A 27,994-nucleotide genomic window follows, 5' to 3' on the forward strand; every position below is an offset into this window, starting at 1 on the left:
CGAAACATTACCTGGTACAACTCCGATTAACATTCTCCTCCTGCGTGTATAGAGCAGCGAAGCTCAAGATCGGGAGGATTGCATACGTGAACCTACCCTCTGCCTCACCTTGCCTCCCTCGATGCTTCCCGACTCTGACGAGGAGATACCCCAAGCTGGGCCATCGAGACATCGACCAACTCAAAATGGTGGTACCCATGCTCAACGAGGACCTCGACATTCCGAAATGTCGCAGAGTACGAGGATGCGACTGAACATTGAGGATGTCTTTGAGAGGCAACCTCGAGAAACGAAAGCCAGACTGGGCAGAGAATATCGGGAAATGCAGATCATGGCCGACGGTAGGTGATTCTTTCCCTGGTGTACCGTAAACTCATCCCATTTACCCTAGACATGAAGGCGAATTCGGCCAATACGACTCTTGAACAGCTCAAGAAGAGTATAAAACACCAGGCGAAGCTGTTCTCAGAAGGTAGCTTTTGCGCGCTTGAATGAGGTGTCTAACGGTTCTGCGCAGTGAAAGATACCTCGTTGGCGACGGCGGATGCTCGTCTGATGAACACCACAGCAGATACTGCATTAGAGATCGCGAGAAAGATGAGGTTGGAGGGTAATCTGTTCGATACAAGTGACTTTCTGCTACGGTGAGTTTGAGGCAGCCGTGAGGTCGTGAGATCTACACCTCATGCTTCATTTTCACTATTCAGGATGAGCAGTCTTCTGGGACTGGACAGACAAGAATTGGATGAGCAAGACCCTGAGGACGAAGATGAGCTTGACGAGTCAATGTCTGATCGAGGACGAGGTGGTGCTGGACGTCGTCGACCGTTTCGAAAAGGTCATTTGGGAGATTGGGAGAAGATCGGTTGGATGGCCGCGGGTTTATCTAGACGAGTCACAGGTCTCGAGGTCTTGTCAGTGGAGAGGGCTGGCGTCTGTATATATTGACTGATGGTTCCACACTTTCTGTCAGGTACGGTCCTCTCAAGGTTCCTCGTCGAGCCCCCGTGCAACGACAACGACGGGAAAAAGTCGTCGAGCCCGAAACGCGACCACAGGAGATCTCCACGCAAACCAGATCTGCCAACGGTGAACAAGCTGCAGATACTGTCGGACTCGTCAAGCAGGTGAGCTGTTTAGAGTGACTTTGGGGTGAGATCTGACATCTACAGGTTCAAGCGGTCCTTGAAAAGTCTGACCCACATGGCCAAGGCGTCAACTTTTTCAAGCTGGTCATAGACCCTGATGATTTCGGACAGAGTGTAGAGAATTGCTTCTACCTCTCGTTCCTCATCAAAGAGGGGAAAGCAGGTATAGACGTCATGGATGATGGGGAGGTGATGATTTGTGAGTCGACCGAGCCTTATTGGCACTAGTCTTAAATGGCGCTGCAGATTCGAAAAATGGTGCGGACCCTGATATCGACGGGGATATCACCACTCATCAAGCTGTCATTGAGCTCGACATGGATACCTGGGAAGTGGGTATGGTAATCGCGACAAGTCGCTCATCTCTCTGCAGGAAGCCAAATCGCTTTTCGACATCACGAAGGGGACCATACCGCATCGACAGTATGCCGAGCAAGGCCCTCTCGCGGCTGGAGCATGGTACACGTGAGGAGACGAGACTTTTATATGCCAGCGAGGTGAATTCGTAAGATACAGGGTATCGTCCTCTGTTCAATAGTACAACAATGCAGAGAGATCCAAGTCCCATTTCTCCTACTTTTGCGCTTGTGCTATGGGGTTTGCGTGAATCGTGACCTGACATGGGTCGTCAGTGATGGCCAAGACCGACCATGGTTTTGCCTACATTGGTCAACTTGATCTCTTCCAACGGTCTATTTTTTTCATTGACAGGTACTTTTTCCATCATGTCTAGCGTGGAGTCGGCTCCGTCGATGACCCTGCGTGTCACCATGATCAGATCTCGACTCGTGCGTCTAGCGAATCCGGTTCTCCCCCTCACCTGCCAAAGATGGTGTATTTACCATCGAGAGACGATTGCTTGGCGTACGTGATGAAGAACTGTAGAAGACGTCAGAGGGGATTTTTTCACCCAACCGGACTCCAGCAGACTTGCCTGAGATTTATTGGTATCTGGTCCAGCATTGGCCATTGCAACGATTCCTCTCGCATTAAACTGGGGAACGCAACAAAAGTCAGAAAGTGGAAGAAAACTTTCAAGATGGTCATTTGACCTACTCTCAATGTTTGACGAATCTCGTCGGGAAATGGTTTTCCCCAGATACTCTGTCCACCTTTACCAGTCCCTGCAGGAATCCAGTCAGCATCATTATGCAACATGAATTGACTGCGCTTTATTCCCCTTGGAGGCAAGGCTCGGAGAGGGTTCGAAAAGGCTTACCAGGCCATCACTTACCATTGGGATCCCCGCCCTGAATCATAAAGGTCTTGATGTTTCGATGAAATAAGGTGCCATCGTAATATCCGCTCGCAGCGAGGGCGAGGAAGTTCTGTATGAGACCGTCAGCGAGATACACTCAAGACACCCTTGAACGCTCGCTCATCTCACCTCTGCTGTCCTTGGTACGGCCTCGCAAAAGATCTCAATCTTTTTCAAGTCTTTTTAGCCCTGTCGATAATATGTCAAGTTGGAAATAAGCATACCTTGATATCCCCGAGGTTCGTATGTAATGTCACGGACTGGTCAAGTGATCATGAGCTCCTCAACTCGCCGACGAGCAGGTACACGACTCACCATCTCAGCTCAGCTGCGAGTCACAGCCAACGTTGTCAACAACTCTGAATGCAGGGCTGCACAATCTAACTTTTGACCAAAGCTTTGCAGCTCACCGCCAGCGGCGATCGCCGCTAGACCCCTGCATCAGCACCGGCCATACCCGTGCTTACACGTCAGCACCAGCTGAGAGCTGTCTAGCAGGTCCTGTGGCCAATGTCATATACATGCATTATCAGATGTCTAGCTTGCCACTGTCTCTGAGAGCCGTGACGCTCTCCTTGATGGCATCTATGCTCGAGTATCGAGGGTAAAATCCCAACACCCTTTTCGCCTTTTCCACCGACACGCAAGGACTATGCGCGATGTGACTCCACGTCGCATCAATGTCTGACTGGGGTTTACCTTGTTTCCACTGATCGAATGGCTTGTAGCTGATGTTTGGCTGATGCCCAAGCCACTCGAACATTTGCTCCGAGTACCACCTCAGAGATACGGCCTGAGGAGAGACATTGTTGAATGCTTCTCCGATGGTCTTGTCCCGATTCTCAATCATCGCCATGACGAGTCCGGCACAGTCATCCGCATGGATATGATGCAAGGTTCCTAGTCCATGGTCAGGTAGCTCCAACTCTTCTCCCTTGGCCAGAATTTTCCAAATGTCCAGATTGGTATTCCCCTGTGGATTGATCGAAGGCCATGGTCCAACGATATGACCTGGTCTGAAGCTCGTCGCGGGGAAGTTGTGCGTCTTGACTTGATCCCAGAGGTATCTCTCTATGGCCAGCTTTTTCTCGCCATATGAATCGATAGGGTTGGTCATTTGATCTTCTGTCGTCGGCACCGCCGTGGCGTACCCTCCGACCCAGACTGTGCTGCAAAAGATATAGTGTTGAATTTTTCCCCGGACAGCATCCACCAATCGCTCCACCTCATCAGGTTCATAACCCATCATATCAATGATGATCTCGGGCTTGAGCGCTGCAATCTTCTCCCCAGCGTCCTGATCCTTTCGATCGAGCTTGACGTGATCGACCTTGTCCCATGCTGGATCATCGATGTAAGGCTTGGCTGTCCCTCGGCTGACATTGGTCACATCGTATCCAGCTTTGACCAATCTAGGAACCAGATATGTACCTACATGACCCGAGCCACCAATGATGATCACTTTGGTCATGGTCGTTCGTGGCTTGAAGATCCGATGGAAACCAACGGGAAGAATGAAATCGCACTGAACCCACACATACATACACTCACCGGCCCGGAGTATCCCGTGTTTGAGCAGCCATCAGCCACCACTGATATTCCTATATCCGATGTATATCCCGCACTCGTCCCTGCCCCGCAAGTTGCCCCATATAACCCCTCCTCCACCTTCCCTTCTTCTTCGGGCCGGTCATCCCGTGCTTGGCAAAAGACAATAAAGAAACTCACACGCTCCGGCAATTGAAAAGGGCGAACAAACGAACCGTACAAAGGTCCCATCTTTCCCCTCGCCCCCAACTTCGTCCATCTGACTTGGTATATACACACGCTTATTCGCCGCTCATCGATCCACAATATCCCCTTTCGACATGTCGACCGAGCACGAGAAAGTCGATCTCACTCACACGGATCATGCACAGGATCTCGCCTACAGCGAAGCCGGAGACAAGCAAGGGGTTGTCTCCGATACCCTTGCTGCTCAGTATGTCGATGAATCAGTCGTCATTTCTCCAGAGGAGAACAAACGGTTGAAATGGAAGATTTACACTCGGTGAGGCGGACGATACATTATATGCAGCGATCACGAGGTTGACCCAAACCGCAGTGTCCTTCCCGTCATGTGTGTATGCTACATCACGCAAAGTGAGTGTCGCCACCACCCCACGCGACGCACGGGAGACACCAGCTCACGCCGCCCTTTCTCGCGCAGGTCTCGACAAGGGTGCACTCGGTGCCACTTCCATCATGGGCTGGCGAGAAACTGTACACGCTGTGGGTCAAGATTACGCTCTTACGTCCACCATCTTCTACTGTGGAATTATCGTCGGAGAGCCATTGGTGAGTGTGGCGATATTTTGGCACCCACCGCCTTTTTTCAGCTCTGACGTGTGCATTGTCTTAGGTCAACCAATTCATCCGAAGAGCCCCTGTGGCCAAGATCCTCGCCTTCTCCATGTTCGGCTGGTCAGCTGTGAGTGTCATCAAAAAGCTTCGAAATCAGGCAAGATGCGAATCCTGATCCTCCTCCTCCTCCCATAGTTGATGTTCGGATTGACGTTCGCACTCGATATCAAAGCTGTCTTTGCCATCCGTTTCCTGCTCGGTCTTCTCGAATCTTCATTCAATCCCTGTTTACTAGCTAGTGAGTGTGGCGACTTGCCGCGCGGGGAGTCTCGGACTGACAAAGATCAACGCAGTCACCGTCCAATGGTTCTTGATCGAAGAACAAGTTAAAATTGTGTAGGTTTTTCAGCTTGCACGTTGGTCATGACTTTCTCGGCTTACACCTTGTTAAGCACTATCTGGCAACTGCAATTCGTCTTGGCGTAAGTAGAAGATGTATAAACACGAGAACCGCCGAGGTTGACTAGTTGACCAGGGGAATCATCACCAATCTCCTATCCTATGGATTCTATCACCTTCACGGAGCGGAATTGACTCGAGACCACGGCCTCTACGCATGGCAATGGCTCGTTTTGTGCCTCTCCTTCATCTCCACCATTGCTTCAGGTACGTCGAGACGCATAGAGCATCGCGCTGAACTCATCAGCCATCGTTCTTATTTGGTTGCCCGATTCGCCACCCCAAGCCCGATGGGCCACTCCCGAAGAGAAAGTCAAGTTTGTCGAGCGTGTGCGAAAAAACGATCAGGGTATCAAGCAAAAGGTTTGGAAATCTGAGCAAGCATGGGAAGCTGCCAAGGATCCCCTTGTCTACCTTTTGCTCGGAATGATGCTCCTCCAGACCTTGGTTGTTGGAGGGTGAGTTGAGCTCTCATCATCGCGAGTAAATTTTAGCTGACATCGCACAAGTCTCAACACGTTCAACAGTTTGCTCATCAACAAGGCCTTTGGATTCACCGTTCTCAACTCTCAATTGCTCTCTTGCGCTCTTGCTGGGTTCCAAGGAATATTGTACATCCTCATTGGGTGAGTCGTCCTGCAGAAGAAGATCTTCCTTGATCCTAATCATCCCTTCAGATTCCTCATCACCAAAACCAACCAGACTGTCTACTGTCAGATCGCCTACACACTCGTCAATATTGCCATGACTGTCGTCTTGATTGTCGTCAAGCCTTCGGACAAGACTAAGGGAGGATTGCTGTTTGCCTTGTGAGTTGATCGATCCCCTTACACCAAGAGAGGGGGGCAGCTCTGATCTTTCGCCAGCTACGCTGCCCAATGCTTCCAATCGCTCTCACCTTCCATCTGGTCCATGTGTTCTCGAAACATTGCCGGACAGACCAAAAAGTCGATCGTCTACGCCGCGTTCTGTGAGTTAAACTAACGCATCTCTTAACCCCTCCTCGTGCGAGTGCTGACAATCACCAGTCATCGCTTGGGCCACTGGAAACGCCGTTGGACCCCAATTTTTCCAATCAGCCTGGGCTCCGCGATACCTCAACTCTCTCTACATCCACATCGGTTGCTACATTCTCTTCATCGCTGACATCCTCGCCATTCGAATGCTTTGCGTTTCTCGAAACAAGAAGCGAGACAGAGCCTTGGAAGCCACCAACACGGAGAATCACCATCACCTGGCTTTCGCCGACAGGACTGATTTGGAGAACCCCGAATTCAGGTACTCGTATTAGGGTCGGTCCATCATCTTGCTTGGATCGCTATGGAAGCATGACTGTGTTACTTTTCAAATGTAAATAGGGATCATTGTGAGGGAGAGAATGCATGTCTAGACACTTCGTGTGCCACACTCTGCCACTTGCGTCATTTGATTCCGGTAAAAATACAATATGAGGATGTGTACGGTCACACTGAATCCACAAAGGGTCCCTCCTATATAGCGAAGAGCGGATCAACTATCCTGATCATCTCATCGTAACCCTTTGTCCCTTGGAACAAACAGACACAGACCGCTTTCGAGACTCCAATCTGCTCTATCACTGCATCAGTCACCAGCCCATTCACCATGCCTATTAACTGTGAGTGAACGATGCTGAGTCTCACGCGTCAATCACCTGCTGACATGATCCCAGTTGATTTCTCTGTGCGCGGCATCTCCTCGATCGGGTAAAATCGAACACTGACCATGTTTCTGTTCAGGGCAAGACGTACATCGTGACGGGTGGAAACCGAGGTGAGTAGCCTTTCTCGCGCAGCTAGTTCATCTCAACAGAGAGAAGACAGCTGCCAGATGCTGTCGTTGTTGAAATCGCTTGTGGCAGGCACCTGCTGACGTCGCGCCCCGCACCCTTAGGAATCGGTCTCGCCATCTCGGAAGCCATCGCCGAAGCTGGTGGAAACGTTGGAGTCATCTACCACTCTGCCAAGGACGCTCCTGATATCGCTGCTGGCATAGCAAAGAAGTACAACGTCAAGTGTGAAGCTTGGAAGTGCGATGTCGGTGACCCTGAATTGGTCAAAAAGACCTTCAAGGAGATTGACGAGAAGTTTGGACAAGTCGACGGTGTCGTCGCCAACGCCGGTATCTCTGTAGTCAAGGATGCCATTGACTTGACCAAGGAGGACTTTAATTCTGTCTGTGAGTTGAGCTAGAGCGTCAGGCGGGCGAGGTCAGGAGTGCGAGCGTTTGGGTCCGTTCTAATATCCTCAGACTCGACCAATGTCTTTGGACCTTTTGCCTGTGCTCAGGCTGCTGCTTCTCTATGGATCGAAAAGCAATACAAAGGAGGATCTGTGGTCTTTGTGAGCTCAATGAGCTCCCAGATCGTCAATAAGAAGATCCATCAAGTATGGTACAACTCATCCAAGGCCGCCGCTTCATCCATTGTGAAGCAACTAGCGGTCGAAGTGAGTCCCACTCTCACCCGATTGACGTCTGGGCTGTGCCACTCACGTTTTTCCTGCTCCTTCGCAGTGGGCGGACAAGGACATTCGCGTAAACGCTCTCTGCCCAGGCTATGTTGAGACCGACCAGACCAGTCACATGGACCCCAAACTGCTCAGCTGGCAAAAGGATGAGCTTGTACCTCTTGGACGATTCTCGCAACCTAAAGAACAGGCTTACATGGCCCTGTTCCTATTGGACAACAAATTCTCGAGCTACTGCACTGGACAAGAGTACTTTGTGGAGTGAGTGACTGGCCAGGCCACTGTCGAGCGCAACTTTTCGCTGACTTGGTTTGAAGCGGAGGTGCCCAGGCATGGTAGAGAAAAACGACTTTGTATTGAAAGCAGATATGTCAAAGGTGTCGGAACGCATGCATGTCTTGTGCTCGTGTGTATACGTCCTATGGTCTCGCCAGAGATGTCGGCACATTTCTAGGGAACGCGTAGCAAGATGCCAAAGCACTTGAGAGGTCAACATAATGGGGTGATCGAACGCGCCCTGTCGCTGTCCGTGTCGTCTCACAGAGCTGGGCCCCTTCTGAATCATTGCCCGCATACATAGTACACCAAACAGAGTATTCTAGCATGCTGTACAGCTCATACTTCTGCGACCGCCGCCATTATACGCATGAATCGTTGGACCTGATTTTGATTCTTTTTCATCCCTTTCTGTTTTTGGCCGGTTCCCACTGTTGCAATGCAACATACCCCATTACGAGTCAAAGTTGCATGCACCCGGTCTGATGGCACACCACGTAGGCTGGATTGGCTCGGCGCTGAGTAAGGTCAGATTGACATTTGGGGCCAGAGCGTGTGACGAAGAGCTCACTTGACACCACGGTCGACCATTCGAGCTTGAAGATCATTCATCCGCGGGATCGCTTCAACAGACTCTGTTTCATTGAGTCAGGTACACAAGCCTCACCGAAAGCTGACACTACGCACGTCTTGGATACGAGCCATTAGATCCTGGACCGCTCCAGAACAATTCGGCAACTGCAGCCGTACGGGGCCACATGACGACCTCGATGTTGGCACTTGAGGTCTAAGGGGACGTCAGTCTGATTGATCCCTTGAGGACTTGACGCACCTGCTCTGACCAGAGCGAGGCTTGACCGCCTAGGACTTGGGATTCCTGCGCCTCGGTCAAATTGCCAAAGGGATCGAAGCTGGCAAGTCACCGTAGTCTCAGCACATAGAATGGGCGCGCGGTCCTACTCACGAGTACATATGTGCCCAAGTTTTGAATGGGTCACACCAGCTATTCCCACCTCCATTTTCCCCTATCCATTCGCCTTGTCCGCAGTCCTGCGTCACGTCAGCCAGCCCCCAAAGATCTCTGCCAGAGCGACAGACTCACCAGATAGAAGTAATCAGATGAAGCATGTACGAATCTGAAGCCGCGATTGGCGACCTCTCGATTATGCGACGAGTCAATCCAGACAAGGACGACAGTGTCGGGATGAATTGCAGTGATGTTGCCAAACGCATCGACCTGAGTGCCATCAGTCCCATCACATGCGTGGCGATCTTACCATCTCTTCCCAGACAACCACAGTTTTGTTGACCGCGTGGATGGCTTCTTGGGAGATGGCGGTAAAGTTGTTCAAAGCTTGATCAAGCGTCCAATTGAACGCATTGAGTTTCTCCATCGTTAGCGAGTCATTAAGCTTACACAGATGTAAGCATGCCACTTGAACGAGACGCCTCACCATACAATTCTGATTGATCTCGTCTCCTCCGGTACTGAAGAAGTTGCCTTCAACGAGCGAAACCGCATTTGCTAAAACTCCCTTGAACCAATTCGACACGCTGGGGTCGGCGAAACGGAGTTGACCCGGGGGAGGCTCATTGGCGAGGTTCTGTATGGAATCAGCGAGAGTACCATTTAATGTGAAGCTTACGTTCGTCGCCCATCCGGGATAATCGAAGCAGGCAATGTACTCTGGGTGTGATTCTCCGATGGACGCCGTGTGACCTGGACTGTCAATCTCAAGGTACGCTTCGATCCCTCGTTCAGCAGCGTAGGCGATGAGATCTTTGACGTCTTGCTCGCTGTAGTGTCTAGCGGGACTGTATGCACCTTTATTGGCCAGTTCGGGGTAGTCAGACAGCTCGAGAGGGAAAGATTGGCTATCTGTGATATGCCATTGGAACGTTGACATCTATGCCGAGGATCAGCAGTCCTTCCTTGCGTGTCATCGCCTCGCCCACCTTGACCATCGCCATGGTATCGAGCATCTTTCTCAAGTCCTGCAATGGATAGAAATGCCTAGACGTGTCCAAGAGAACCGATCGCCAAGGGAAGGATGGTGCATCCTGAATCTCATAGGGGGCCCAGGGCGCATACAAAGCTTCTCCACCAGACCACCGTTTGCGCATAGTGTTGCCGCCTTGTCCCGGTGGAGCAAGGTAAAACCATAGTCCCTCGAAGGATGTCAAACCTCTGTACAGACCCAAAGCGTTGGTAGCGATGACTGTCGCACTCCCATTGAGCGGGATAGTCAGGTTGTACTGTTCCAAAGCCATGCGCTCGACGGGTTGCTGCTTGACAACTGATCGTATCGAGTTGCGATTCTCTGATGAAAAGACTAGGTCAAGGGAATGGAGATAATGTTCACATGGGTTCGAAAAATCGTTGAAGAACTCTGCGCCCCAGTTAACTGATAGGTATTCGTGTTTAGTGTTCCAGATTCGCGAAGACGCTCGCCCAACAGCATCCCATAGATCTTGAGGGACATTGTCTCCCGGTATGTTGATCTTGAAGTCATCGGCGATGCACACGGGGGTGTTGCCTGCCGTGTATGTTTTTGGCTCGGGCCAGAGGTTGATTGTCGTATTCTGACCCCGCACCAGAGGTATCAGGAGAAAAGCGGGAAGGACAATTGATAAGTAGTTCAGCATGGCCATCGTGGGACCTTTGCCACCCTCCCAAAGATCGAGCCCTGCTAAGATGGACAATGCTCAGAGGCCACTGGCCAAGAGGGCGCCTAGCCTGGGTTTATACCTGGGATACTCCGCACCAATTCCCGATTCCGCAGAGAAGGAGAGCGCCTGCCAAGTGGGGAGAGGTACCGCATGGTCAGCATCGTCTACGAGAGTGGGGGCTTGCTGAGATATTTCTTGGACCGGAAGGCTGGCGTGAAAAAGAGATACTTTGTGATTGACGCTAATTGAACTCTCGCGTGTCCGGCCGGCGATCACTCCGCCCCGTGATCAGCAATGATTGAGGGCCGGGGAGAAGGGTTACGGTGTCCTCCAGTAGCTGATCAGTCGGGACACCCGCAGAGAATTCATGATGGATCTCGATGATGAATGGCTTTTGCGAGACGGTCCAACGTCTACCGTTATGTGACGATGCATGGTCTGGGTGGGCACTTCTTCCCATTCTCTTGGAAATACATTGCCGCTCTGACGGAAACTTGAGCTGCTTCGAGCCAGCCTTCCGTGAGCCTCGGCGCGAGTTCCGACACACGCAACACATATTTGACTTCTCAAGGCCACCCAGCACCATCAACAACAGGACCCGACCCTCCTGCTAATCCCCTGTTCGGTTCACACACAATGCCAACTTTGTCACTGCCGCAAGCCTACGTCGATCTCCTACACACACACACAAACAATGATGACCACGTGGCAGAAAAAAAGATTTGCTTCCGTTATATTTCACGCGTTGTGAGTTTTCTGAAAACCCGCGAACTACTGCAAAGTCGATCAAATCATCATCATCATCATCAACGACGACGACGGCGGCAGTGGTAGCGACGACGACTACGACGACGGCTGCAAAGGCCAACACCAGCTGGTCAACAGAGTATCACAGGTGGATCTTGTGATCAGATCATGGATGAGGTGGATGGACTCTCACTATGAGTGTCGAGCCCGTCAAGCGAAAGGTAAGCGAGAGGTCGGAGCGGCGTTGGATGTTTGATTGCTTCGGTCCTCTGGTCTCCTCGTCCCGGTGATGTCGCTAACGAATATCTTCAGGTCGCTGGGACTAATCACTTTGTGACACCGACGTGGACAGCGACTGCAGGTCCCTCCAATCCTTCCCAACCTAGGATACGTGCCAGAGTGACGGAAGACCGTCCGGTGCTACGGGCTACAAAGTCTAGCGGATCACTGCGCAACACTTCCGTCTCACCAACGCCCCCCGTCCCTCCTCCACCAGTTCCCGGATTCCTCCCCCAAGCCAGGGCAAAAGTGAATGCTTTTGTCCGGCAACGATCCCAGTCACCCCAGCTTCCCATACCTCCCGAGCCAAGTGCAAAACCACCTTTACCCTCATCACGTTTACCGCCCCGCGCCAAATCTCCTGCTCTACGACCAGTGGGATATGAGAATGGGGTCAGTCGACTGGATCGAGCCAATGGGTCGACCACACCGACAGGCTTCATGGGCCACGAGATGACTAGGACGAAATCTGCAGGAGCAAAGTCCGTCATTGGAGAAGCCAGAGCTCGCGTCAAACTCCCCGACGCAACGTTACATCCTCTGCCAAATCGAACGCTCTCCACCCCTAATTATGGCTCCGGACCGAGCACTCCTAACGGTCCACCCCAACTGCGCCGCCCGAGCATACATTCCAACAGGTCTTCACCAGGTGGAGTGGTGTCAGATCCCCGATTTCCCAAGACCCCAATCGACATACACCGTCTCAACCCTTATCTCACCACCTCTAGGCCCCCTACACCGCCCCTAAATCCATCGCTTTCGTCCTCTAGATCTTCTGCACGTGCTTTGCCCGGCAATGGTCGCAATCCCCTCACTCCTGGGACGCCAAGCCCAGACGCAGACACCATCATCCTTCCTATAGTGACGCCGTCCCGAAACCTTGAGCATCCGCAGTTGGGCTTGCGCAAGATGAGCTTTGACGATGCGTCTTCGGGTCATCGGTCCTCTGTTGACTCTTATGGCTGGAAGAGTCCGACCAAGCCTGGCCCAGAGGATGTTGTGACATCTCCGTCCGCGTCTAGTCACAACAATAGACGGTCTGTTGAGGTTGTCCTCAGTGCAGAGGCGGAAGAAGCGCGAATCAATCGAAAGATCGCGGACCTTGAGATTTCCAACGCTAGTCTTTTGGCCATCAACAAGTCTTTAGAGGGTAAGTGAGCTCTGATAGCCATCATTGACTATTCCCAGCGAACAAGGCGAAACAACGGGCCGAAATACAACGATTGCGAGGATTACTGGAGGAGGCACTTACGGGATCCTTGGACATGTCCTCAACGACTGTTCTCTTCGACAATGACCTGGATGACGACGAGCTCGAGTCTGGAATTGCAGACCCAGCGTTGGAAGAGCGCTGGAGCAGGATAGAGGAGCTGCTCGGGAACATGCGACGGGAAGGCGAGCGTTGCGTCCAAGAGTCAAAATCGTCGGCGATCGGCACAGGTTCCAAAAAAGTCTTAGATTGGATCGACTTGGAACGACCGGAATCACCTGTCGACGATGAGTCCTCCGTTGTGAATCCGCCAGGCCCATCAATTAAAGGCCCATCAATTAAAGGATTCAAGCCGTCCTCAGCATAAGACCCTCAAGGACAATGAGGGAGTCGCCCATGACACTAGTTGTTTCCGAGCAACTGGTCGCTTTTCAGCATCACGATAACATGTTGTCATATCATAATGTATGCATACTCATCGCACGGGAGGGACACGCTAAGCATATGTCTGGATGTCTGCTTCTGAGGGTCCTTCTGGCTCATCTGTGGATGCCAGATTACACTGGAGTGTTTAGTGCTGGGCAAACGGTCTGTACGCACCTGGTGGAACATTCTCAATTCATCAGGCTTGAAGGCTCCCACTACAGAATGCAGCAGGCCACGATTGTGGAACACTACCAGATCTCCCTCCTCCCAATCTACAGGGTATACCAGCTGTCACGTTAGCTGAGGAATTGCCCTGCACACTCACTTCCGGGGCTATGCCTGGCCTTTGGATTCGATACAGTATATCTCTGACCTCCTTCAGATCCTCCACGACTCCACCCTCAGGATACAGTGCGCCGGATTTCTGGGCGCCGCTTGGCAAACGTTCAATATGGAGCTTGCGAGCACCGCATGGGTGGACTTGGACGTGGAGATCGCCAGTCACGGGATTCTTCCAGCACTGAATGCGTCAGGAAATCGATACCAGGGGGCCACTCACGACGGGGAACTTCTTGATCTTTGCTTCTTCCCAATCCGGCAGATCCTCCAGTGGCAACTCGAGCCCCTCTGACTCGATTCCTAGACCGGTCGGCAGTGCATGCGCCTTCGACATCCAAACATAAGGATGAGGCGCCTGACGTCAGTCTAGCCCTTGGTAGACAATCTCTCACGTATTCGACCCTTGTTCTCACCGCGAGGGATTTGAGCTCGGGCGATAGGACATCGAACATAGTCCTTCCACTGACGACTGCCGGGATCTGAGCTGGGCAATTTATCGCGGAGGGAAGTCATCTCACAGCAGGTTCCTCCCAGAGGTACTTTGAGCTCGTCTCCCGTTCCGTCGTCGTATCGTAGCGTTTGTGGCTCCCCTCGAGGTACGCGAACAGCATACAAAGTAGTGGCCTTTGGAGGGCTCAAATCGTACAGTGCAGCATCGATATGCCTTGAGATCAGCCTGAGCCAGGAAAGTATTCTTACCAGCGGTAAAATCTAGTGATGCCCGCCGCCTCATCCGCGTCCGAGACTGGCTCCTTATGAAAGGTCTTATGATGGGGGTGTTTGAGTTGCGGCTGCCGTGTCAGCAACGTGAGCGGAAGAATGTGACTCACGCTTTCCAGACCCTCGTATCTGCCTGGTACAGGTCCGTTTCCTATCAGCTGTACCTGTGGCTGGTGCGGGATGGTTTTGAGGTCAGGATGCAGGATGGACTGCTGATCTTTCTTAGAGGTACGCGTCTTGTGACCGTAATCTCCAGCTTTGGGATCAAAGGCCTAAAGCGTCGGCCTAAGTTCATAGTATGGGACTCACATTGGTCAGCTCAAATTGCTGCTTGGGAGTGATTTTGGTGTTCTTGAACAGCAGGATAGAATGACGATAAAGCTGGTTCACAATCTCTTCGGTCTGCTGTGGCGACAGGTGATCGAAATCGACACCTTCCACTCGACGACCTAAACTTTGGAGGTACTTAGGATTCGCACTGCTAGGCAGTCCCAGAGGATGGTATTGGAACAAGGTCGCTGTTGCCATGGCTTTCCAACTGTGAATGAAGGTATAATGATAGCGAGATAATGATAGTGGATGCGAGCGATAAGCAGTTCGGCTCGGCCGCGGCAGCCGAATAGCCGAGATAGATTACGTCATCATCTCCCACCTGAGCGTAACAACGAGCCGCTCGTACAGGATGGGGCAGCTTAGATGCTATCATCCATCGAGTTAGCCTGAAGTGAGATGGGCGAGACGACATACCCGGACACAGAATATGGAGCGAGTGAGTTGACCACCTGAGCGGATGTCTGATTGGTCAGGATACAAAAATCTGCCTGACGTGGCTCTCCGTCTCAACACATTCCTCGGCGGAGGGTACAACGGCCAATACTCTTCCTTCAATCTGACGTCAAAGCTTGATTTGTATCGTCTGGATGATAAGGAGCACGTCCGAATTGAATTATGGTCCGCTCCGGGTCTCACGAAGCCAATTTTTGCAGAGGCTTCGAAGCAGACGTATCGACCGTCAGCTAAAGGGGAATGCTTTGGTCCCGCCTGGAGCAATCATTGGTTCCGCGTGACCTTGGACATTCCGCCGGGGTGGAGGGAGCTCGAAAGAGTCCAGCTCGACTGGGACTCGAGTGGAGAGGCTTTGGTGTACAGCGAGAGTGGAGAGGCCATACAAGGTTGACGCCATGAAGCCCTTCCGGGAAGAGGACGCTGATGATCAGGTCTGAGCGGGGATAGCGCCCGATTTCAACGGAACGAGTTTGTCATACCTCAACGCCATCGTTGCTCAGGGTCGGTCACGTATTTGATTGAGGCATCTTGCAGCGGTATGGTTGGAGAGACGCACAATGGCAGATTTTCACTTCGCGTGGCCGACCTGGTGGCGCCGAACATGGAAGCATGGCGGCTGAAGTGGGATTTCGAAACCCTCAAGGAGATATACGAGTACTGCCCGGACACGGTCTTGGGACAACGGTGTCTCACTATCGCTTCGAGAGCCATGAAGGCGTTCAAGCGTGGACGGCCAGAGCAGATAGCAGCTGCTCGGACGGCAATCTCCGATTGGATCATGCAGCCTGGCAGACACAGGTCGAAATCTTCGGAGCACAGCAGCACCTGGGCTTTAGGCCATTGGTAAGCGTTACAGGTGACTGATCGCTGATCGTCAGCCATATAGATACTGCGAACTTATGGACATACTCCGTGACTCAGCAAAAGTCGGCCAGATCCTGGTCATCGCAGCTGCGCCTTATGGAAGAGTTCCCAGCATATAACTTCACTGTCACTCAGGCTCAACAGCTCAAATGGGTCGAGAACTTGTATCCTGAGCTCTTTCATCGCCTGAAGCTCCAAGCTCTGAGAGGTCGCTTTCAAGTCATAGGAGCCACATGGGTCGAAATGGATACCAACATTCCGTCTGGAGAATCCTTATGTCGACAGTTCCTACACGGTCAACGATATTTTGAGAGCAGGTTCGGTCAACGCTGTACCACGTTCGCGCTACCAGATTCATGTAAGTTTGAGCTTGTTAAGACAAGCTGACAACCAGTCGGATTCTCTTCACAGCTGCCTCAGATTGCGAGGTTGTCCGGCGCCACCAACTTTTACACTCAGAAGATGAGCTGGAATCTGACAAATCACTTCCCACATACTTCGTTCAACTGGATAGGCCTAGATGGATCACAGTTACTCTCTCACATGTCTCCCACAGAGCTATACAGCTCGACATGTAGCATCCCGGAGATCTGCATGAACATCACTAACCACGGTAATGCCGACGTGGCTGCGGACTCGATATTTCTGTTTGGTCATGGAGACGGGGGTGGCGGTCCCATAAACTGGATGCTGGAGCGATTGAGCCGCGTACAGGCCGTCGCAGAAGGCTGCGAGGCCGGTGGTCTACTGCCAACTATTAAGATTGACGGGAGCTTTGACGAGTTTTACGAGACCTTACGGGAGAAGACGAACAATGGTATGGCGTTGCCGACGTGGCACGGTGAAATGTATCTGGAACGTCATGTAAGTCGCGTGTGGTCTGTAATTGACAGGTACAGCGCGCTTGTCAGACCTCCCAAGCGCGTATCAAGAGATCAAATCGGAAGTTGGAAATCCTGATTCGCGAAGTGGAGTTATTAGCCACGCTGGCTTCTATTAGAGATACTGACTTTCATTATCCTGCAACGGTGAGCATAGGACTGGGATTTATCTGACGACTCAGGCGCTGGAATCCATATGGGAGCGAATCCTCCTCAATCAGTTCCACGACGTCATTGCTGGGACTGCATTCGGCAGAGTTTACACCGAGGTCGAACAAATGAATGAGGCTCTATTTCAAGAACTGGACCAAATCTTGCAACAAGCATGCAAAGCGATCTCGGCTGGACAATCTGTAATGGTCGCCTTCAATAGTCTACCATGGCTGTCCCGTCGAGAAGTCTGCAGCTACGACGGTCATCAGACGGTGTTTGCATCTACCCCAGAATCCGGTCACATCCTGGCACGTCCAATACAGTGGCAAGACTTGGTCCTCCCTGCGACTGTTATTCATTCCGGAGACGAAATCACCATCTCGACCAGCACGATTGCAATCGTCCTTCAGGGCGGGCGAATCACCAGCCTTGTAGACATTGCTCAGGCGCGCGAGCTGATCCCGACCGGTCAAAGTGGCGGTCTTTCCCTCTATATTGATATCCCGCACGATTACGACGCGTGGGAGGTTGAATCATATACGCTGGATGACGAGGAGCAGCTTGAGTTCACTGACTTAGAGATAGTGGAGAATAGCCCCCTGCGTACTGTCATAACTGCTCGTGCTGCTGTCGGCGAGCATTCAACGGCGACATGCCGAATCAGTATCGATAACATCGCTCCCTCTACACGCCCCGATGCCCGCCACATGATCCGCTTTGATGCCGAAGTGGAGTGGCACGATCATCACCAGCTTTTGTGTTTCACGCTACCGTTGAACATCAACTCCGACTACGCGACTTATGATTCGCAATTTGGTTTCAACAAGCGGCCGACACATAGGAACACATCATGGGACGCGGCGAAATTTGAAGTCTGTGCTCATACTTTCGCTGACCTCTCCGAGTACGGTTATGGCGTAGCACTGCTTAACGACTGCAAATATGGATATACGGTCAGGGGCAATGTCATGCGGCTGAGTCTTCTGAGGGGTCCAACAGAACCAGATTTGGAATGTGACATGGGCCATCATCAATTCAGCTGGGCCATTTATCCTCACGTTGGATTGTACCACCAGAGTGATGTAGCTGATGTGGCCGCGGCATTTAACGCTCCTATGAGAGGTGAGTATATTCTCAACGAAGGCTGACGTTGAAGTCGTATCAGCAATGTCAGACGGATCCTCTTTTGCCGCTCCGCCGTTTGAGATGCCAATCAGGTTGGAGAGTTCAAAGAGCATCGCCATCAGCGCCGTCAAGCGAGGGCAAGATGACCACCACACTGAAGCCTTCACCATCATTATGAGGCTATATGAGAGATTTGGCGGGCATGCAAAAGCGAAGCTGAGGATGTGGGTTTAGCATGTGATCCATGCTGAATCGTTTCAGATCCAATCTTCGCGTTCTCAAAGCTGAGCTAGTAAACATCTTGGAGGAGAAGTTGGCCGAGGTACCCCTGCGCCAGGAGGGTGATGGATATCACTTAGATCTCCTTTTTGGCTCGTTCGAACTTGTGACCGTCAAGCTGTACTTAGATCTGTAGCACATCCAGTCGTCGTCAAGAATAGCATGTAGCCGGTCGGTAGCCGTATGGAAAAGTGCCACTTCGCCTCATTTGCACATTCCGCCTCGGCTTCCCCGCTACCCCGTATCGGGGGCCCTCAACAGCAGCTATTCACAGATCAGGTTCTTTGACTCGATCACTTGCATAGTCACGTTGTACCACGTCGTCACGGGACGACACTAGATCACTGCGCCCGTCAAGATGAGGGTGCCATATGCCTGGCTGCAGGGATGTAGAGTTGAGCTTGGATCCATAAATAAAGGTGAGCTCTGCCGTGCCATCACGCGTCTCACGCGATCGTTCATGTCATCTCAGTCCATCGCAGGGTATTTAGTACTTCCTACCCCTCTTTTGGCAATGCCTCAAGTTCGGTTGCTGTCCCTGGTACGCCATACTCTGAACTTACGGTTGGGATCCCGAAGGAAGTATTCCCCAATGAACGACGGGTTGCCATCACGCCTGCCGGCGTCGCAACCCTCCTGAAGAAGGGCTTCAAGCAAGTCTATGTATCGCCCGACGCCGGAGCCGAGGCTTCCTTCAGAGATGAGGATTATATCGCTGCTGGAGCCAAGATCGGTAGCGATCCCTACAGCGCAGATATCGTGCTCAAGGTTCGACCTCCCAACGTGGAGAGCGGAGAACTAGATGCGATGAAGGAGGGCTCAACCCTGATCTCGTTCCTGTACCCTGCTCAGAATCCCACCATTGTCGAGGAGCTCAAGAAGAGAGGCATCACGTCCTTTGGAATGGACTGTATACCTCGAATCTCTCGTGCTCAGGTCTATGATGCTCTTTCGTCCATGGCAAATACCGCCGGTTACCGGGCCGTGTTGGAGGCGTCCAATGCTTTCCCTCGTTTCCTCACTGGTCAAGTCACTGCAGCTGGTAAGATCCCGCCTGGCAAAGTCCTCGTCATCGGAGGTGGTGTTGCTGGGCTCAGTGCCATTACGACTGCGAAACGGATGGGAGCCATCGTCAGAGGGTTCGACACGAGACCAGTAGTTAAGGAACAGGTCGAGAGTCTGGGAGCAGAATTCTTGACAGTGGACATTCAGGAAGACGGATCAGGTCAAGGAGGATATGCGAAAGAAATGAGCAAAGTGAGAAGCATCGAGTGTTTGAGCTGACTGATCAAGGCTTTCATCGACGCGGAGATGGCGCTCTTCAAGCAACAGGCAAGAGAAGTCGACATCATTATCACCACCGCTCTGATTCCTGGCAAACCGGCTCCAAAACTCATCCTCAAAGAGGCCGTCGATGTCATGAAACCCGGTTCGGTCATTGTCGATCTCGCTGGTGAAGCTGGAGGCAACTGTGAATTGACACAGCCAGGCGAGAAGATCGTCTACAACGGAGTCACTATCATCGGTTACACTGATCTCCCTTCGAGGCTCCCCACCCAGTCCAGTACGCTCTACTCGAACAACATTACAAAGTTCCTCTTGTCCATTGGCGAGAAGTCGTCATATAACATCAACCTCGAGGATGAAGTGGTCCGCCGATCAATCATCACCCAGAACCATCAAGTCTTATGGCCAGCGCCCGCTGCTCCTCCGCCCGCCGTCGCGGCTGCGCCTGCGAAACCACCACCAATCGCTGAAGCAAAGCCGATCACCGCGTTGACGCCTTGGCAAGAGACCGTCCGATCCGTTTCGCTTTTGACCACCGGTGTTGGTGCCTCGCTGGTCGTAGGAAAGCTTACCACGCCTGGATTTATGAACCTCTTCACCACGCTCGGATTGGCAGGTATTGTCGGCTTCCGAGCTGTATGGAGTGTGACTCCAGCCCTACATTCGCCGTTGATGTGTGAGTGTCGGCCGAGTACAATTGGGCTCACCCTCAGCCGTCACCAATGCCCTGTCTGGACTGGTCGGAGTAGGCGGTTTGTTCGTAATGGGCGGTGGATTTGTCCCCCAGACCCTTCCTCAATTCCTCGGTGCAGCTAGTGTCTTCCTTGCCAATTTGAGTGAGTCCAGGCATGTCTCCATAGCTCACTGTCAGACATATTTGGCGGATTTCTGATCACAAAGCGCATGCTGGATCTATTCAAACGACCTACGGACCCGCCAGAGTACTCGTGGCTCTACGCTATCCCTGCTGCCGTCTTTGGTGGAGGTTTCGTCTACGCGTCATCCACCGGTCTCGACGGTCTAGTCCAGGCTGGATACTTCCTAAGCACCCTCCTTTCCATCGGAGCTCTCACCGGACTCTCCTCGCAGTCGACTGCGCGAGTCGGCAATGCCTTGGGGATGCTTGGTGTCCTCATTGGTGTTGTAGCGAGTCTATTCGCTGTCGGGTTCGATAAGGAAACCGTGGCACAGGCACTCGCCTTGACCGCCGCGGGAGGAGTTCTGGGACTGGCAATTGGACGACGCGTCAGTCCTATGCAGCTACCTCAGACTGTCGCGGCTTTGCACAGCGTTGTGGGTCTCGCGGCTGTTATGACTTCCGCGGGTAGCGTTCTCGGACACGGTGCTGCTTCTGTCGGGGCATTGCATCTCGTCATGTCGTATCTTGGTGTATTGATCGGCGGTGTCACATTCACAGGTATGTACTGCACCCGATGCTGTGACTGATAGCAGGCTCGATCGTCGCGTACATGAAGCTCGCCGGTCGGATGGCGTCAAAGCCAAAGGTCTTACCGGGGAGACACTTCATCAACGGCGGTCTTTTGACCGCCAATGTTGCTACCATGGGGGCCTTCCTCACCATGGCACCCACGGCCCCCGCCATCGCAGCTGCATGTCTGGCAGGTAATACCGCATTATCATTCCTGAAAGGTTGGACGACTTCGGCGGCGATTGGAGGGGCCGACATGCCCGTCTTGGTCACGGTCCTGAACGCATACTCTGGTTTCGCGCTCGTCGCGGAAGGATTCATGTTGGACAATGGATTACTCGTCAGCGTTGGAAGTCTCATCGGAGCTTCGGGTAGCATCCTGTCGTACATCATGGTGAGTCTAGGGCGGCGGAAGGACCAGCTAACAAACAGTGCCGCGCCATGAATCGATCTCTGACCAACGTAATCTTTGGTGGCATAGCCCCGGCAGCGGCGTCCGAAGGTAAGCTGATGCCGGAAATCGAAGCTAAATCTTGCAGACAAGACGAAAGGATTAACGGTGACCCAGACCAATGTTGATGAAGCAGTGGAGATGCTCAACAATGCGGAGAGCGTGATAATTGTGAGTATGCCTGTCTTTGCATGAGCAATTACTCATGCTCGGCTGTAGGTACCTGGATATGGTGAGGCTCTGGCAAGGACAGGAGTCTGATCCATGACTAACAAAAATAAGGTATGGCCGTGGCCAAGGCGCAATACGCAATCAGCGAAATGGTAAAAACGCTCCAGGCTCGAGGCATAAAGTGCCGTTTCGGAATCCATCCCGTTGCAGGGCGCATGCCTGGTATGTCAACCGTGGAGTTGCTGTTCATGTACTTATCTCGTTGCAGGACAATGCAACATTCTCTTGGCAGAATCCGGTGTCCCATACGACGGTCAGTACCCTTATCCTCCTCTGGGAACCCGCCTGACCCTGCCAAAGTTGTCCTTGAGATGGACGAGATCAACGACGACTTTGCCGAGACTGATCTGACCTTGGTCATCGGCGCCAACGATACGGTGAATCCAATCGCCTTGGAGCCTGGCTCGCCCATCGCAGGCATGCCGGTGCTCAATGTGTGGAAGAGCAAAAATGTCATCGTGATGAAACGAGGTCTGGCAGCTGGTGAGTCAGGTATATCCTGACTGCTTATTGACCGCGTCATTACAGGCTATGCAGATATACCAAACCCTCTCTTCTACAATGATAATACAAAGATGCTATTCGGAGATGCCAAGAACGTCTGCGAAGCCCTAAGTCAAGGTCTAGCAGCGACGAAATCAGAAGGACGTTGAGTGTCGCGGCAGACTGCATTCGGACGCGAGTTGTTTCATCAGAAAAGAGATTGTAAAAGTTTATGCATTTGGATCGCAAGCGGACTTACTGCTCAGTGCCTTGAACGACGTTTGTCGATAGTCCGTCCAACAGGACGTCTCGCATAGTCTCCAGACAATTTCTTTTCCGATCCTCCAATGACTCCTCGGAGTAATAGGCTATATGCGGCGTAATGACCAGCTTCCCGTCCAGACACGCCGCTTTCGCCCGGTAGGCCTTCAAGAGATTCGGAAGGGGCTCCATGGGGGGCTCTGTCTCTAGAACATCGAGGCCAGCACCTGAGAGCCGGCCGTCCTCCAGTGCCCTCTCTACAGCATCGAGATCGACTAGTCCGCCACGTGCTGTATTGATGAGGATAGTGCCAGGCTGAACCAATTGTAGAGTTTGATCATTGACCATGTGCCTTGTCTCAGGTGTCAACCGACAATGCAAGGAGATGATGTTCGCCCTGCTGAACACCTCTTCCGGTCTCCTGGTGCGCTCTGCCTCGAAAACTTTCTCGTATCCTGTCGGCAAGTATGGGTCGCAAAATATCACCTTGGTCATTAAATTAGATCGCCACGAATCGCTCACCTTCCATCCGAAGGCCTTTGCACGTAATGCAGCTGCTGATCCGATTCTGCCGAATCCAATGGCGCCCCAGATCCGAGACTTGGGTCGACGTGATAGAGATCGAAAGCTTGGTAATAGTGTTGGATCTACAGGATCCCAAGCGGGCGCAGATTGACGCTGCGAAACGTAATGCAGCAGGATGCCTCGCTGGAGACTCAGAGCTAGAGCCAGAGTATGATCGGCCACTTCCGTCACTCCATAGTCTGGCGTATTGCAGAATGTGACATTGCGTTTCGCAAGAGCTGTACGGTCGATACGATCCCATCCGACGCCCATACGGACTACACCCTTGAGGCGAGGGAAGTGAGAAATATCACTGTTCAGTCAGGCTTCGTATGGTCGGATGGATGGATGGATGCCTACTTTTCAGTCAACCAGTGCCGGTTGATGAAAATGCCAGTGACGGTGCGAGCGATATCGCGGGGAACTAGGCTCAGCACAAAGTCTGGTAGGGATGCCTCACCATCTGTCAATGGTTGGCTGAGATCCAGGTCGCAATGTACGGTCTGAAAGACGGTCCCAGAAAAGGAGGATCGCAGTACATGTTCCTGGAATCACAAGCCTCGGTGAAATCCGATTCAAGCCGGGTGACGGACTCACCTCATCTTCGTTGATCCACGGATCTCCTACTGTCAGAATGGTCTCCATGTTCATGATGCCAAGCGAAGCAGAGTCTGAATCGCTGCAGACCTCCAGAAGGCTCCTTGCGGCTTCAACCCCGAGGCATCAGAGCCTGCACGTTCGAAGGATCAATGCGCGGATTTGGCGGCATTGAAGTCCAACTGTGACTTGCTCAAACGAATACGAGGCTGACCATGCTCGACATTCTCCAGACCATGCCTTGGAGATCAATCACTCTACCAAACGGATCCAGTATCCCTCAAATCGCTTTTGGCTCTGCCCCGAGACGATCAGAAGGGGCTCAGGTCAAAAGCGTTGACAACCTGACCCATGCGATCCGATCGGGCTTCCGGCACATTGACACCGCCCAGCGTGAGTGGAATGAATCTAAGAGCGAACGTTCCTGACTATCGTGGCTCAGAGTATGGCAACGAGGATTTCGTAGGGGCTGCAATCCAAGCCAGCGGGCTACCCAGACACGAGCTTTGGATCACGACCAAATGGAGCGATGGCAACAAGTCGCCGGAAGAGTCGTGCCGAGTGAGTCTGTCCAAGCTGGGGCTGGATTACATAGATCTGTATATCGTTCACCATGAGTGGACTTGTCAAGGGGATTTTGCCGGCTCCTGGAGGCGAATGGAGGATCTTGCAGAAAAGGGATTGGTCCGGAACATTGGTCTATCCGCGTGAGTGGCGTGGGAGATGTTCGATGTTGAATGGACAAAGCTTTGGACTCGAGAAGACTCGAGAAATCCTGCAGCATTGTCGTATCAAACCGGCGGTGAACATGATCCTGTTTCATCCAAACGTGTTGAAGGATACACTACCTCTACTCGCCTGTATGAAACAACATGGGATCGCCTTGGGCGCCTATTCTGTCTGTAAACCGCTATGGCAGGACTCTCAATCGTCTCTGCTACCGGCTCTGGAAGACATCGCTGGTCGATACCAAGCGACTGCAGATCAAATCCTCCTCAGCTGGGCTCGAGCCAAAGAGTGGGTCTTTATGCGGGATTCTCGTCACTTATCATCTGCAGTGCTATCATTTTCACCTCTTCCACTTCCAACGAGAGGATGCAAGGATACATGCAGGCTGGGGATGTGATACTGGACGATGAGGATGTCCGCCGTATTGACAGGGCTGGTCAGAATATCAGAATATGAGCGAGCAGTGATGATGAATGACCTTCGGCACGAAGAAACAAAAAAACCTTCGGTCATCGGCCAAATTTTTTGTTATGACGTGTGCAGCCAGCAGCAGGGATTTAAGAAGCGAGGTCATCCATCCATTCATTCCTCTGCAACATACATCGACGGAGAGCTCACAGCACATCACCATAGCCGCTCAACGAGTCCTCCAGCCTTCAGCCATCCGTGGTCTCCGCATCATGTCAGCCACAGAAACGGTTAGCGGGTCCGCAGCAACGGCAGGAGCCGTGTCAACGTCTCTTCCAGGATCGCGATCCGCCAGTCCAGCTTATGACTCGCATCGTTTATCCACTCCACCACCACCTCCTCCTTCTAAGCCGATTCCGCAAGACTTTCGATCTTCACTCAGCGCCTGGTGGTACAATTCGAGCTACAAAGAAGCTCGATATGCAGAGGAAAGGCTTCTGAGGCGCATGTCCATGTTTGAGCCTTCTGCGCCGCCACCCCAAGCCAAGGGTTGGTTCGGATTAGGAGGATCAGGACGACCAGATGCTCAGCACCTGGATTCTTCCGCTCAAGTGGTAGATGAGTCCCTGACGAGGGTCGAAACTCAAGTCGGATCCCACGGGCTCATCGCCAAACTCCGTGATGTCTTCATCCCCACTCCCGATCCCTCAGTGGCTCCCCAACACCCCGTCGATCCTGTACCGGCTGCGTCTTCATCCGCGAGTTCTATAGCCAGTGGGTCTGACAAGTGCCGCAAACATCACTCCAAGCACGCTCAGACGCCTGGAAAGTACAAAGACTACATCAACACGTTGGAGATCTCCTCCAAGGAGAATCAGAATAGCAAAGAGGCGGTCGTTGTGCTTCACGGCTATGCCGCTGCGATGGGGTGAGTCGTCATGGTCGCTGTGGGTGCTAAAATTGCTTCAGCTTCTTCTTCCGTAACTGGGATTCCATTGCTCAGTCTGCCAATTCGACAGGTCGTCCCGCCTACTTCCTTGATTGGCTCGGAATGGGTCTCTCTTCCCGACCGGAACCTCACCTATTGTCATCGCCTGCCAATGCCCCTGTGCCTGCCAGAGTAGCTCGTGCCGAGCATTTCTTCCTTTCTTCTCTGGAATCCTGGAGAGAGCGGGTCGGACTGGACAAGATGGTCCTGGTCGGACACTCTCTCGGTGGATACCTTGCTTCGGCATATGCCGTCCGATATCCTGACAGAGTATCCGGCTTGATCCTCGTCTCTCCAGCTGGCGTTCCTCATGGGGAGGGTTACAAATATTACAAACCAAGCGGAGAGAAGAACGCAGGGGATCTGGACGACGCAGTGGATGCTGCCCAGATGGAAATGGAGGTCAACAGCGAGCCGAAAGGCGAAGCTAAGCAGTGGAGGGAGAACAGAGAGAAGGCCTCTTTTGCCCGGAAAAGTATGATGAAATGTGGGTGCCGCCCTCCGGCGAGTCAGGCTGATCCCCCAGTCTTCGTTTGGGGTTGGGAGAAGGGCATGTCACCCTTCTCAGTGCTTCGCGCCATAGGACCATGGGGACCAATGTTCGCTGCCAACTATACGACAAGACGATTCGCCTCCTTGAGTGATGACGACAAGCGAGATCTCCATTCCTACGTGTACAACACCAGCGTGCTGAAAGGTAGTGGAGAATATTGCATATGTGAGTACGCAGCGCGGATCTCGCGACAGCGCTGAATTGGTTGTAGCCCACATTCTGGCGCCTGGAGCGTATGCGAGGATCCCCATCGTTGATCGTATCAATCGCGTCAAGGTGCCAGTGACCTTTATCTGTGAGTAGACTCCACGTTCGCAATGATGTGGCTAACCAGTGATCTAGATGGTGATAACGACTGTGAGGCTACTAGACTACTATCTAGGATGGTATGCTGACTATAATCGTAGGGATGGACGTCGACGGCGGCAAAGCCTCGGTCGAAGCACTGACTAAGGCAGGCAACAAGAATGGATCGGTCCACGTCGTCGAGAAGGCAGGCCACCATGTCTACCTTGACAATGCAGAGGAGACAAATAGGATCATCCGAGAGGCTATCGCGAGCTTGCCCAAGCCATGAACCGCTCTCGCTGTATTATAGAGGCGTTTCATGTATCATAAGCACAACACGATGTATATAATAAGTCGTCATGAGAGAGCGTGCGATCATTGTGGGTCGTGAATATGGGCCGTGCGACACAGTGGTGGCCCCTCAGTAATACCTGGGAAGTCCGTCAATTCAGGAGAAGTGGACAGACAGCTCACTCGATCTCAAACTGCGAGGACATCAACTCGAATACTGAACCTCTTGAGTAGGACTTACGAATTGTAGAGCAAGATGCCTTGGGCTGAGAACATTCAGCCCCACAGGATTGAAGATGTCTCTGTTTGCATCCGATATGTAGAGCTCAGCTCGTCGAAGCTCCTGTCGAGATCTGTCAGCTATAACAAGAATCGCAAGCTGTACCTTTTCGAAGTGTGACGTCCTCCACAGAAGCGATGTCCACCAGGTGGCTATGGCGAACAGGTTATCAATGACAGCACCACGGATCGAATAGGCCGACAAGAGACGTCTGTTCAGGGTGGAGACAAATTCTGCCCACTTTTTGGGCTGTACCTGTTTAACGGTATCAGTCAGGTCGAAAAGGGGCTCAGTGTTCGTGAGGACTGACTCTGCCTTCCAGCTCCATTGGAAAGGACGTTTCGAACCTAATGCGTCTCAGTCGAACGACGAGTCGCCGCCGACTCACTGGCAGACCTCTCCATCTGACCAGTCCCTTTCAATACGGACAATCTCCTTGGGCAAGTGTGTCCCAATGACGCCCGAGGCTGACTGACCATAATAGCTGTTGGTAGGTACCGCAGTTTTGCTATAAGATGACCTGGCCGTCCTGAGAGGGAATGTTCGAGTCTTTACGCATGCCTGAACATTCAGCTCACCCATTACCTCCTCTCCATCCTCTGAGATCTTCTTCCACCTTTGCGTCCCATCGCTGCCTGCGTTGACGTTCGAATGCTTCCTCCCAACCCTCGCTCGAGGACGTAGGGAATGTGCCCGCGGGTGAAA

General features: G+C 52.4%; 14 protein-coding genes across 14 annotated transcripts; 8 read left to right on the forward strand and 6 right to left on the reverse strand.

The window, feature by feature from the left end:
• The first annotated feature begins 19 nt into the window (after window positions 1-19).
• BD324DRAFT_624348 (Nse4 C-terminal-domain-containing protein) lies at window positions 20-1,669 on the forward strand. The gene is made up of 8 exons (XM_022015688.1): window positions 20-341; window positions 392-472; window positions 518-644; window positions 708-914; window positions 974-1,127; window positions 1,173-1,347; window positions 1,395-1,480; window positions 1,522-1,669. The coding sequence occupies exons 1-8, from the start codon at window positions 122-124 to the stop codon at window positions 1,615-1,617; spliced, it is 1,146 nt and encodes a 381-aa protein (XP_021872045.1). The 5' UTR covers window positions 20-121; the 3' UTR covers window positions 1,618-1,669.
• On the reverse strand, window positions 1,670-2,774 carry BD324DRAFT_624352 (cyclophilin-like domain-containing protein). Its single transcript, XM_022015689.1, has 9 exons — window positions 2,722-2,774; window positions 2,631-2,666; window positions 2,536-2,574; window positions 2,383-2,476; window positions 2,205-2,272; window positions 2,083-2,142; window positions 1,969-2,027; window positions 1,813-1,906; window positions 1,670-1,763 (listed from the first exon to the last, which is right to left on the reverse strand). Exons 1-9 carry the CDS (start codon window positions 2,722-2,724, stop codon window positions 1,722-1,724), a joined length of 495 nt encoding a protein of 164 aa, XP_021872046.1. The 5' UTR covers window positions 2,725-2,774; the 3' UTR covers window positions 1,670-1,721.
• Window positions 2,775-2,847: 73 nt separating this feature from the next.
• Window positions 2,848-4,057, reverse strand: BD324DRAFT_624356 (hypothetical protein). The gene has a single exon (XM_022015690.1). It carries the CDS (start codon window positions 3,947-3,949, stop codon window positions 2,936-2,938), a length of 1,014 nt encoding a protein of 337 aa, XP_021872047.1. The 5' UTR covers window positions 3,950-4,057; the 3' UTR covers window positions 2,848-2,935.
• Window positions 4,058-4,274: 217 nt separating this feature from the next.
• On the forward strand, window positions 4,275-6,499 carry BD324DRAFT_578456 (major facilitator superfamily domain-containing protein; the record flags this gene model as incomplete). The annotated part of the gene is made up of 13 exons (XM_022013324.1): window positions 4,275-4,456; window positions 4,511-4,548; window positions 4,616-4,743; window positions 4,808-4,876; window positions 4,945-5,047; window positions 5,103-5,145; window positions 5,202-5,231; window positions 5,285-5,415; window positions 5,456-5,666; window positions 5,718-5,834; window positions 5,886-6,017; window positions 6,075-6,178; window positions 6,237-6,499. The coding sequence occupies 13 exons, from the start codon at window positions 4,275-4,277 to the stop codon at window positions 6,497-6,499; spliced, it is 1,551 nt and encodes a 516-aa protein (XP_021872048.1).
• Window positions 6,500-6,831: 332 nt separating this feature from the next.
• Window positions 6,832-8,033, forward strand: BD324DRAFT_650595 (hypothetical protein; the record flags this gene model as incomplete). The annotated part of the gene is made up of 7 exons (XM_022018173.1): window positions 6,832-6,844; window positions 6,899-6,909; window positions 6,966-6,999; window positions 7,120-7,404; window positions 7,477-7,673; window positions 7,741-7,955; window positions 8,012-8,033. The coding sequence occupies 7 exons, from the start codon at window positions 6,832-6,834 to the stop codon at window positions 8,031-8,033; spliced, it is 777 nt and encodes a 258-aa protein (XP_021872049.1).
• Window positions 8,034-8,424: 391 nt separating this feature from the next.
• On the reverse strand, window positions 8,425-10,622 carry BD324DRAFT_608425 (glycoside hydrolase superfamily; the record flags this gene model as incomplete). The annotated part of the gene is made up of 10 exons (XM_022014112.1): window positions 8,425-8,488; window positions 8,542-8,605; window positions 8,658-8,757; window positions 8,803-8,881; window positions 8,935-9,020; window positions 9,073-9,207; window positions 9,248-9,382; window positions 9,425-9,574; window positions 9,617-9,877; window positions 9,927-10,622. The coding sequence occupies 10 exons, from the start codon at window positions 10,620-10,622 to the stop codon at window positions 8,425-8,427; spliced, it is 1,770 nt and encodes a 589-aa protein (XP_021872050.1).
• A 717-nt stretch (window positions 10,623-11,339) lies between these two features.
• Window positions 11,340-13,341, forward strand: BD324DRAFT_680924 (hypothetical protein). The gene is made up of 3 exons (XM_022019100.1): window positions 11,340-11,608; window positions 11,700-12,816; window positions 12,855-13,341. The coding sequence occupies exons 1-3, from the start codon at window positions 11,582-11,584 to the stop codon at window positions 13,241-13,243; spliced, it is 1,533 nt and encodes a 510-aa protein (XP_021872051.1). The 5' UTR covers window positions 11,340-11,581; the 3' UTR covers window positions 13,244-13,341.
• BD324DRAFT_624373 (hypothetical protein) lies at window positions 13,342-14,937 on the reverse strand. Its single transcript, XM_022015691.1, has 9 exons — window positions 14,671-14,937; window positions 14,472-14,633; window positions 14,341-14,432; window positions 14,160-14,305; window positions 14,034-14,110; window positions 13,862-13,996; window positions 13,628-13,822; window positions 13,477-13,590; window positions 13,342-13,438 (listed from the first exon to the last, which is right to left on the reverse strand). Exons 1-9 carry the CDS (start codon window positions 14,887-14,889, stop codon window positions 13,373-13,375), a joined length of 1,206 nt encoding a protein of 401 aa, XP_021872052.1. The 5' UTR covers window positions 14,890-14,937; the 3' UTR covers window positions 13,342-13,372.
• Window positions 14,938-15,062: 125 nt separating this feature from the next.
• On the forward strand, window positions 15,063-18,649 carry BD324DRAFT_624376 (glycosyl hydrolases family 38 N-terminal domain-domain-containing protein). The gene is made up of 9 exons (XM_022015692.1): window positions 15,063-15,130; window positions 15,168-15,533; window positions 15,579-15,990; window positions 16,026-16,369; window positions 16,406-16,875; window positions 16,911-17,039; window positions 17,075-18,167; window positions 18,202-18,394; window positions 18,432-18,649. The coding sequence occupies exons 1-9, from the start codon at window positions 15,091-15,093 to the stop codon at window positions 18,583-18,585; spliced, it is 3,201 nt and encodes a 1,066-aa protein (XP_021872053.1). The 5' UTR covers window positions 15,063-15,090; the 3' UTR covers window positions 18,586-18,649.
• A 29-nt stretch (window positions 18,650-18,678) lies between these two features.
• BD324DRAFT_624379 (NAD(P) transhydrogenase beta subunit-domain-containing protein) lies at window positions 18,679-22,552 on the forward strand. The gene is made up of 13 exons (XM_022015693.1): window positions 18,679-18,868; window positions 18,922-19,706; window positions 19,743-20,412; window positions 20,450-20,572; window positions 20,608-21,153; window positions 21,189-21,559; window positions 21,598-21,667; window positions 21,705-21,787; window positions 21,836-21,848; window positions 21,899-22,009; window positions 22,056-22,100; window positions 22,148-22,330; window positions 22,376-22,552. The coding sequence occupies exons 1-13, from the start codon at window positions 18,808-18,810 to the stop codon at window positions 22,498-22,500; spliced, it is 3,186 nt and encodes a 1,061-aa protein (XP_021872054.1). The 5' UTR covers window positions 18,679-18,807; the 3' UTR covers window positions 22,501-22,552.
• BD324DRAFT_624382 (hypothetical protein) lies at window positions 22,553-24,145 on the reverse strand. The gene is made up of 5 exons (XM_022015694.1): window positions 23,753-24,145; window positions 23,616-23,700; window positions 23,516-23,579; window positions 23,114-23,468; window positions 22,553-23,077 (listed from the first exon to the last, which is right to left on the reverse strand). Exons 1-5 carry the CDS (start codon window positions 23,804-23,806, stop codon window positions 22,586-22,588), a joined length of 1,050 nt encoding a protein of 349 aa, XP_021872055.1. The 5' UTR covers window positions 23,807-24,145; the 3' UTR covers window positions 22,553-22,585.
• On the forward strand, window positions 23,989-24,937 carry BD324DRAFT_578929 (NADP-dependent oxidoreductase domain-containing protein; the record flags this gene model as incomplete). Its single annotated transcript, XM_022013348.1, has 4 exons — window positions 23,989-24,145; window positions 24,195-24,459; window positions 24,500-24,769; window positions 24,811-24,937. The coding sequence occupies 4 exons, from the start codon at window positions 23,989-23,991 to the stop codon at window positions 24,935-24,937; spliced, it is 819 nt and encodes a 272-aa protein (XP_021872056.1).
• A 119-nt stretch (window positions 24,938-25,056) lies between these two features.
• BD324DRAFT_624387 (Alpha/Beta hydrolase protein) lies at window positions 25,057-27,149 on the forward strand. The gene is made up of 6 exons (XM_022015695.1): window positions 25,057-25,817; window positions 25,859-26,364; window positions 26,404-26,595; window positions 26,642-26,725; window positions 26,773-26,787; window positions 26,838-27,149. Exons 1-6 carry the CDS (start codon window positions 25,162-25,164, stop codon window positions 27,005-27,007), a joined length of 1,623 nt encoding a protein of 540 aa, XP_021872057.1. The 5' UTR covers window positions 25,057-25,161; the 3' UTR covers window positions 27,008-27,149.
• Window positions 27,150-27,214: 65 nt separating this feature from the next.
• BD324DRAFT_578625 (Golgin subfamily A member 7/ERF4 family-domain-containing protein) lies at window positions 27,215-27,968 on the reverse strand (the record flags this gene model as incomplete). Its single annotated transcript, XM_022013333.1, has 5 exons — window positions 27,215-27,352; window positions 27,395-27,544; window positions 27,600-27,636; window positions 27,678-27,818; window positions 27,868-27,968. Coding segments are annotated over 5 exons (567 nt in total), but the record flags the coding sequence as incomplete, so codon positions are not given.
• Window positions 27,969-27,994: the final 26 nt, after the last annotated feature.

This window comes from Kockovaella imperatae, assembly GCF_002102565.1.
Source record: "Kockovaella imperatae strain NRRL Y-17943 chromosome Unknown BD324scaffold_5, whole genome shotgun sequence".
Classification (NCBI taxonomy): domain Eukaryota; kingdom Fungi; phylum Basidiomycota; class Tremellomycetes; order Tremellales; family Cuniculitremaceae; genus Kockovaella; species Kockovaella imperatae.